This window comes from Trachymyrmex septentrionalis, unplaced genomic scaffold (genome assembly GCF_001594115.1).
Source record: "Trachymyrmex septentrionalis isolate Tsep2-gDNA-1 unplaced genomic scaffold, Tsep1.0 scaffold128, whole genome shotgun sequence".
Classification (NCBI taxonomy): Eukaryota; Metazoa; Arthropoda; class Insecta; order Hymenoptera; family Formicidae; genus Trachymyrmex; species Trachymyrmex septentrionalis.
In genome coordinates this window covers 343296-353296 of record NW_017304417.1, presented here as the reverse complement: position 1 = coordinate 353296, position 10001 = coordinate 343296, and the positions used below count along the sequence as shown (strand labels likewise).

Here is a 10001-nt window from a genome sequence, read left to right as displayed (position 1 = left end):
AAAGAAAAGATAAGTCAGTTTGGTTTTCATACAATGTTTATTTGGTCTTTACATTTTTTTTGCGTTATGATTAGAAAAGAATATCGGCTAAATGGTGACCGCGATTCGCTATGCAACTTTCGGCTCTTTTTAAGACATTTTTCATGACATCGTGCAACATCTCAGGCTGAATTTCTTCAATTGCGTGACGAATATTGTCTTTAAGATGTTGAATCGTTTGGGGCTTATTCACATAAACTTTTGATTTTTAAAAACCCCATAAAAAGTCTGGTGCTGTTAAATCCGGAGATCTGGCTGGCCATGCTAAATCGCCATTTCGCGAAATTAGTCTTCGTGGAAAAACGTCATTCAATAATTGAATTGTTTCTGCTCGTTCTTGTGGCGTATATTTATCCATTATAAAATTTGGACGTCTACACAACACAACGGTTAAAGCTAAACTGAGCTATACGTCACATAACCAAGATGGCGCGCAATCAAAATGGTAGCGGGACTTTTGCCCCACCCTGTAATAAATAAATAAATAAATAAATTTTTTTATTACAGTTATGAAATATTCTTGCAATCATTCAACTTTTATTTAAAACATTTTTCTTTATCTCTCACGGTTTCGCCGATATTCAAAAAGAAAAAATTCGATTTTCTTCAAGGAAAGATTTCACCCCCTTTACGTGCGACTCAGCACGTATAAAGAAATACATGTCTCCTATTTTTGTCCATAAAACAACATACTAAAAACTCATTTAAATTGAAAAGATTCATTTGATTGTGTTCCCTTGTGAGTTTATAAAATTGACAATGAGATTAAAAGCTTAAAAAGAAAGATTTATATCGATCTGCAAATCATGTACTATATATTGTACAAATGCTGAGTGAATAGTAAACACAGCGATAATTCTGTCTAGCAGTAGATGTTCGATCTTGCAAGTGATGGCGTTGCAATATGTTAAATAAAGACAAATATATGTGTTTGAGTGAGACAGAATAATAATGTAAGAAATAAACTATAAAAAAAGATTATTGACTTTTTTATTTGAAATTTTAAAAATCTGTACTATCAACATCGATTAAGTTCGGTAGTCACTCCAGCATTCTCTTAAAGCAAATAAGTAAGATAAAGTTACTTTTCTGTCATAACCATCTGCAAAGCCCGCTAAAGTAGTTTATTGTGTAGTGGGCACGATTACGATAACTGTGGCCTTTCAAAATGAAAGAGATTTTTGGAAGCATTTTTAACGAGCAATACGAAAAAAATAGTAAAAAAATTTTCTAACCAACAAATACCAAAATAATTAACAGTTACAAATCACAAAAATCGTCGCTTTGCGTGGGAAGTTGTACGCCTCGTAGTAGGGGGAGGGAGGAGTGGAGTAGGAGTCGCTTCGTGTGAGAAGTCGTGGGCCCCGTAGCAAAAGAAGAGGTGAGAATCTTAACATATCTTGTCAAGGTCAATGTCTTGAATAACCTCGAGACCATTTTAGTCGACAATCATTGGCTGCGTTCAGCAGAAAAAGCTGCTTTGCAACTGTTGCAAGATTTTCCGTTGAACGATTGACAGCGATTTATGATTTTTAAATATGTTGCTAAGCAATCATCTTTTTGATTGATCATCATCGATTTGAGTTATGTTCTCAAACAATACAAGTTAGGAGGATATTTTGATTATGATTAGAATTTAAAAATAACTATTTACAATGTAAATATAATTATGATAATTATAATAATAATAAATATAATATCTTTTATATTTACCAGGATTATTTTTAAGAGCTAAAATTATATTTTGGAATTTTACTTCACAGTACACTACGCTTACTCTAATTTTAGGAGCGTTCTAATAAAATTTTCAAACGATTGAAAGTGCAACCTGATGCACTAATGTAGCGTTAACTTCTGCTGAACGCAGCCATTTGTTTATTAAAAAGTTTTCAAATGAATCATAAAATTGAATCATGATTATCAAATTAAATATAGATAATATAATTTTTTTGCTATTTTTCCCGTGTTCCTTACTAAAAATGCTTTCAAAAATAACTTTTACTTTGAGGAGCTACAATTATCGTAATCGCCCCGTGCAGTTTAATTTGAGAAAGATGAATTTTTAATTTGTAAACAGATTCTCTACTATTAAATTGCTTAGAATAAAATTATATACAATAAAGTCTGTATATTTTCTCTTACATATCAGTTGCTAAAACGAAAAAGAAAAAAATGTCTCTATTCGTACATATAATAGAATAGAGATAATATCAGGAGACACAATAGTATCTCGGCGCTAAGTCAAGCACAACGACACTATCGTTTCTTTATGCGAGACCTCGATTTTCTTAGAACCAATGAATTATTAAAAACGACACATGTCTATCTTTAATATTTTTAGTACAACACATGATAATATACTTTTATTGGTTATATATGTAATGTTTATAGTTTGGGTATCTAGTTCATATTATATCCAATTCGACCATTGATGAAAGTACATTATTGTTAAACAAAGATTTTACCTTCCAAATGAGGAAATTGCTTCTAAAACTGCCGCGACAAGAAAAGGAAGTACTCTATTGATCGATAAGTTCCATTCGCAGGGAACTTAGTAACATGCTGGGTGACACTTCTATCAATAATAGAACCTCGATACCCTCTATAATCTACGTTATATTTGCTATCGAAGAAATAAATGCTGCTACCGTTCTATATGTACAAGCTACGTGTCATATTCGCATAATTCGCAGAATTGTGCCGCGATAATATAATGAAATTCAATTGTAGGGATATAGTATTTATTTGCATTATGCATAACTTGCCCGGGGTCTTAAACTATGTCTCGCATCAAGCGGGTGAAATAAAAGTCTGAAATAAATTTTCTAAACAAACGAAGAATCCTCAGAAACGAAGAATCTTTTTTTTTGTGATTAAAACTATGAACACCAATTGGAGTCACCATTATGACGTCATTAAAAAAGTATCATCATTGTCCGGCCAATGGCCCTATCAAAGACCAATAATGAGATTGTTTTGTGTAATCTTGGTAACTTTGAGCACGATTTCTATGATTATTCCACAGGTAATCATTAGTTTTAAATAAAAAGTGACAACTGGAAAAGTTACTTTACTATTTGAATTTTTAGATAGCTAAATTTGTTAGATGCGATGGAAACTTGCAATGTATCTTTGAAACTATGACGTCCTATATGTTAACAACCGTAACATTGGTCAAGTTGTATACATGTTACTTTAACCGATGTAAAGTACGTAAAATTATTTGTTTTTCGTAATATTATCAATACGTACAAGAATATGAATATAATATACATTAATGTTATTATTTAAGTTTAATATTAATTGTTGACACTTCTAGATAAAAATTCTCATTGATCAATTATTCATTGACTGGAACGAATTGGAAACACCAGAAGAATACGAAATTATGAAAAAATATGCCAAGAATGGCAGAAGGTATTCCTTGGGATACTCATGTAAGAATGAACTATGCAATTTTTGTATTCACTTCTGGCTGTTTTCATTTTCTGTTTTTAAAATTATAGTTTAATTAATTAACATTAGGTGAATGCTTTTTCCGTGTTGCAGTATATTGCTATTTTGCTGTGTATGTGTTTATGTCTGTGTCTCTCATACCACAAATATTGGATGTCGTTTTACCTCTCAACGAATCTCGTCCTATACTGCCAACATATCCAGGATATTACTTCATTGATGAGAGGAAATACTTCTTCTATATCTTTTCACATGCTATCATGGCTTGGGAAATTGCTATGACTGGAATAGTCACTCACGATTGCATGCTTCTAACTTACATTGAACATGTCTGCAGTATTTTCGCTCTAGTCGGGTAAAAACAAACTGAACTATTGAATTAGCAAAACTATTGTAAATGTTATGCACATATTATTGCAAATATATATTTGCAGATTTCGTTTCGAACGATTAACATATAAACATAACGATGCCGTGAGAATTTTACATTTTCATACAAGTGATATGTATCACAAACGAATTGCGTTTTTCGTATATACGCATCGGAAGGCATTAAAGTAAGTAGCGTATATACATTTTAATGTATATCAACCATATCAAATTTCAACTTTTCCTTCGATTTTAAACGCGTTTCAAATTTTGTTCCAAATTATGAACATGATTATAAATTGCTCCTTTTAAGTGTAAAAATAATAAATGTAAAATAAATAAAAATAATAAATAAAAATAATAAATAAAAATAATAAGTAAAAATAATAAATATGCAATACAATTTTTTAATATGTAAAGAACTTTATGATTTTTTTATTTAAATAACGAGATATTTTATTCATAAAATATATTCAGTAAAAAAGTATTGCGTTAGAGGAAAAATTCTGCGGTATTTTATTAGCTCAAAATTAATGTACAATATCTTCGTTAAAAATGATTAAAATTAAAAAAAAAGGGTTTTAAAACTTGAAATTTCTTTCGAATAGTTACTATAATTTTTGAATTTATGCACATATTATTGCAAATATATATTTGCAGATTTCGTTTCGAACGATTAACATATAAACATAACGATGCCATGAGAATTTTACATTTTCATACAAGTGATATGTATCACAAACGAATTTTTTTATGTAAGTTTTATATATATAGATATAGAAACCTACAAGCTGGAAAAAGGGAAATTTTTTTTCTCACTTTGTGAGTCTGTCATGTACCAAGAAAAATTTGCAAAAATTATCTATATCATTTACAGTTTTCCTTACAAAATCGTTTTTTTTAAATATTTCTATAATTTTTTATTCTTGGGTTATTCGTGAGTTAAGTAAAGGAGCATTCTAATTTTGATTGCTCATAACTTTATTAAAAATCATCGTGCTGTTAAAAAAACATCACTGCAATTAAAAAACAAATTTTTAAAGTTAAAATGTTGCTCTATCGAATAGTATTATGTTAATTTTTAAATGTAAAATATATAGAAATTTGAGTTAAAATTCTTATAACCATTGCGCAATGGAAAAAAAGAACAGTAATATCACATTTTTAACTCAAATGTACATACATTACGTAAAAAAATTAAAGGGAAATAAAAAATCAATTTGATTAAAATATCAATTACCAATTTCGAAAATAGATATTTCAAGCTTTAAAATGCATTTTTAAAAATCTCGTTATGATCATTGTTGATAAAATTATACTTTTGAATATTTACCTATTTTTGAGAATGGACTAGGTGATCCTTTAATCTTTTTACGTAGTGTATATTCTATTTTTTTTTAAATTGGCAATTATATCACTTGATAGAACAACGTTTCAGTTTTAAGAATCTGTTTTATTAATTACGGTACAATGATTTTTAATGGAGTTATGAGCAATCAAAATCAGAATTTATTTAATCCACGGGTAACAAAAAATTGTAGAACATTTTTTAAAACAAACATTTCAGAAAAACTTTAAGCTTTCACATTATATTTTACCAGGTGTAGAAGTATGAAACCGGATTTTTTTTGTAAAAATTACACGTCTGTTGTTTGAAAATGATAAAAAATATTTTATTCAAAATAATCTCCATTGCTATTTATACATTTTTCCCACCTCTCCGGCAGTTTATGAATGCCACGCCAAAAAAACAGTTCTTCTTTTGAAGCGAACCAGTTATCGAGCCATTTTCGTACATTTTCATACGAATTGAAGTGTTGTTCAGCGAGAGCGTGTCCCAGTGATGCGAATAGATGATAATCGGACGGAGCCAAGTCTGGAGAATAAGCCACATGCGCTAATATTTCCCAATTGAACGCCTCGATCGTTTCCTTGACCCGTTTTGCTGTGTGTGATGGAGCATTATCATGAAGCAAAATGACTTTGTGTTGCCTTTTTCCATATTTCAGTCGTTTTTCACGTAATGCTCTATTTAAATCGATCATTTGCTGTTAGCGATTAGTGTTAACGGTTTCACCAGGTTTTAGCAGCTCATAATAGATTACACCCTTCTGATCCCACCAAACACAGAGCATTGTCTTCTTTCCAAAGCGATTTGGTCTTGCAGTGGATGTCGATGGTTCGCCAGGATTCACCCATGATTTACGACGCTTAGGATTCTTAAAATATATCCATTTTTCATCGCCTGTCACGATTCGATGGAGAAATGACTTTCTTTTGTATCTGTCGAGCAGCATTTCACAAGAGGTTTTTCGATTTTCTTGCTGTCTTTCATTCAGTTCATGCGGAACCCATTTTCCCACTTTCTGAATCTTTCCCATAGCTTTCAAATGAATGGAGATGGCTTTCTGCGTCACATTCAATTGATCCGCGAGTTCTTGTTGAGTTTGAGTATCATCTTCATCCAATAAGGCTTGCAATTCGTTGTCTGTGAACTTTTTCGGTGGTTTCCCACGCTCTTCGTTTCTCACGTCAAAAGCACCACTTTTGAATTTTTTGAACCACTCGAAACTGTGTTTTACCAAGAGCATGTTCATCGTAAGCTTCGACAAGCATTCGATGCGATTCTGCAGCAGTTTTCTTCAAATGATAACAGAAAACCAATGCTGTCCGCAAATCGTAGTTCGTAGGCACAAAACTCGACATGTTTAAGGTTATAAAAAAATACGAGTATATCGGTGTATGGAACTTGGGTTGTTGTGTGTTGGAAATCTTCGTCAGCTGTTAGAGAGAGATGATGGCGTTGCAGATGCGGTCTTACAGTCCCTAAACTGATAGCTAGTGCCATATATAGGGAAATTCCAGTTTCATACTTCTACACCTGGTATATATAATTTTGAGCTAACAAAATTCCGCAGAACTTTTTCTTTAACCTAATATAATTTTAAAAAATAAAATGTGTCTCTTGTAACTTGACGTAATTTTTGTTGTGATCTCATGATGTTATACATTATATATATGTTATTAGTTATTTAAATATAATAATATAATAATATAATATTTATGTATTTTGTTAATTATTATTTAAAAAATGATAATTTATTGAAAAATTACAATTAATATTGATTTTTTCAATGTCTGCTATTTTCAATGCCTTCTTAAAGACATTCTCCGACTGCAGTCGTGCTCAATCTGAGCACATTAGTGCTCACCATTATGAAAATTTTTATGAAAATTTATTTCACTTTTATATAGTATAAGATATTCCATAAGTGTTAATGTTTTTATATAATATAAATTTTATAATGTAAATTTTTTTATATATAACAACATAAAATGCCTCTCGCCTTTGCTACTGCCGGTCGAAAAAATAATGACTTTACTTTAGTACTTAAATACTTTGCTCAATAATTTCTTAAAACGAATACCGAAAACCATATTCTAACAAATTTCATATTATTCCTTGTGAGATCAAGTTTTATGTCTCATTGTTTCAAAAAAAGAAGAATTTTTTTCAGTGAATAAAAAGACCTTTCGAATAAACTTTAGATAGGGATCCTATGTATATATATGTATATATACGTGGTGTGTTCCAAAAGTAATACGAAACATTTTTTTATGTCCAGCTGTGAACTTGTTAGGGTCGAGTGATGGTAGGGTGAGTGGGAGGAGATTCCAGGTAAAGGGTTCGCCTCGTATCAGTTGAGTGCGGACCAAGGGTAATAGGTGTTTGAAAAAATTTTTCTGAATAAAAATTGAATGGCATTAAGAGTACTTTAGAATAATATAATAATTTATAAAAATTTTTTTTTACAAATAAATAATTTTTATTATAAATAAATAATAAAAAAAAATTTTTTTTATTATAGTTATAAAGTACTCTTAAAACCATTAAATTTTTATTGTAAAAATTTGTTTCTACCTTTTATGGTTTCAAAGATATTTGCTCCGTAAAAGAAAAATTTCGATTTTTTTCAAAGGAGTGTTTCACTTCTTAAAAATGCGGATGGGTACGTATAAAAAAATATGTGTCGCTTATAGTAGGGAGAATTTGCAATCAAAATCATATGTAGTAAAAAATTGCTACTATTCATTGTTTACGAGATAATCGACATCTTAAGTATTGAATCTTAAGAAATTCTTTATCACAATTTGAAAAACGAGATTCAGACTAATATTTTGAATTCGGTTATGTCTAACAGGATCATTGACTTTCAACTCATCAAAATATGCGTAAAACTGCTTGTTTTGTAAATAAAGTATGTCCAGCATAGAATATGAAATTTAATGCAGTATCTGTTAGTCAGTCAGTTAGTCAGTCTTTTTAATGAATGTATTCATTATAGATTACGAAAATAACGATGTTTACAATTAGTGAAAAGTGTAATATGCTCGAGATGTGACATTTAAGTATGTGTAATAAAAATAAAGCTCGGCTATTTTAGCAAAAAAAGTATCCAAAACAAAGGATACCAAACGATCATACATTTCGGCGAGTCGAAGATCAATTACGTCGAACAGGATCACTAACAAGACAACGTCGTACAATCAGAACAGACGAAGAGAAAGAGACAAGTGTGCTATTAAATTTTATTGAAAACAAACGTACATCCATAAGAATAGCATGTAATTTAGAAGCACGTAATTTAGAAGTATTGGGTCGTCCGGAAAATACGCACGAACTTTCAGGACGACCCAATATCAAGAAGCTAGTGCACACTGTATTAAAGAAATATAAACCGTATTCAAACCGTTTTGTGATACCACGTAATATATTGTGCTGTAGTCAACTTTTAAAATGATAGATTCTAATTGGATAGGTACTAATGATCCTACACGATGGCCACCAAGATCTGCGGATTTGACACCTTGCAATTTTTTCCTTTAGGGATATATTAAAATCGTTATTTACGCAACTGTTCCTGAAAAGAAGAAGATTTATGACATAAAATCACTAGAGCTGTTGAAGACATTACAGTAGAAATGCTGCAGTCTACAATGAGAAACATTACAAAACGAGTTGAATGTTGTATTAAACAAGATAATCAAAATTTTGAACAATTTAGGGATTAATAAATGTTCCATAAAAAACATTATTTGTTTTCTTCTTTGACTTCTCTTTGCTATTTCAAATCACGTTCAAAATTACTTTAGAATGTAATTTACTACTTCAATATTTAAAATGTCGATTATCTCGTAACAGATGCATAATAGCAAATTTTTACTACGTATAATTTTGATTGCAAATGCTCCCTACTATACTAATATATAAAAAAATTATAGATATCCATTTCAAAAAAATGTTAACTATGTTAACCTACATAGCTCGAAAAAGCCAAAAGTAAAAAAAAATTTTTACGTGCACTTTGTAGTTAACTCGGAGTCGTACAAATTTCTCTTATTAAACTGTAACTTCAACCAATTGCGAGATATTTGCTCGGACATTTGTGGACAGACATCCTGTGCGCGCGCGCACACACACGCACACACACACACACACACAAGGATGAATCAGAGTAATTGAAAGAGTTTTTTATCCTATTTAGAGAGAAAATTATCGATTTTACATCTAATTATCAACTTAGCGATACAGATTAGATACGAAGATACATCTCATACAGCACTGAAAATTTTCAAAAATATCTCAGAAATACAATATTTCAACTGAAAAGTGAAACATTTCATAAAAATTGCGAAATATGTTTGCAACATTTCTGAAACAGCTCTGAAATATCCGCGATTCTTGCACATGAAACCTTGTTCAAAGATAACTAAAATATTAGGTGGATCCATATATTCGTTCGCTTTTTGAAGGCTAAAATAAAACAAGTTTTTTTCATACAAAGGATGAATTTTAATCAATAATATATTCTCCGTTTTTGTTGATGACCTCTTGCCATCTTTCCAACAATTTCATTATTCCGCTCTCATAGAAGGTCTGGGGCTTAGAGGCGAAAAACCGGTCGAGGTACGTTTTCACAGCTGTCTGATCAGCGAACGATTTCCCGTTGAGGGAGTTTTGCAGGGACCGGAACAAGTGATAGTCGGATGGCGCAAGGTCTGGTGAATACGGTGGGTGAGGCAAAACATCCCAGCCAAGTTGCACTAATTTTTGCTGAGTGATTATTGCGGTGTGG

The 10001-nt window shown here is 30.9% G+C and overlaps 1 protein-coding gene across 1 annotated transcript in view; it reads left to right on the top strand.

Moving 5' to 3' along the window:
• Window positions 1-2920: 2920 nt before the first annotated feature.
• Window positions 2921-10001, top strand: part of LOC108756577 (odorant receptor 49a-like) — an 82898-nt gene continuing 75817 nt past the window's right edge. Inside the window, exons 1-4 of the mRNA XM_018500487.1 lie at window positions 2921-3064; window positions 3129-3248; window positions 3359-3476; window positions 3589-3850. Of these exons, the coding sequence (XP_018355989.1) occupies window positions 2921-3064; window positions 3129-3248; window positions 3359-3476; window positions 3589-3850 (644 nt within the window). The remainder of the gene's footprint in view (window positions 3065-3128; window positions 3249-3358; window positions 3477-3588; window positions 3851-10001) is intronic.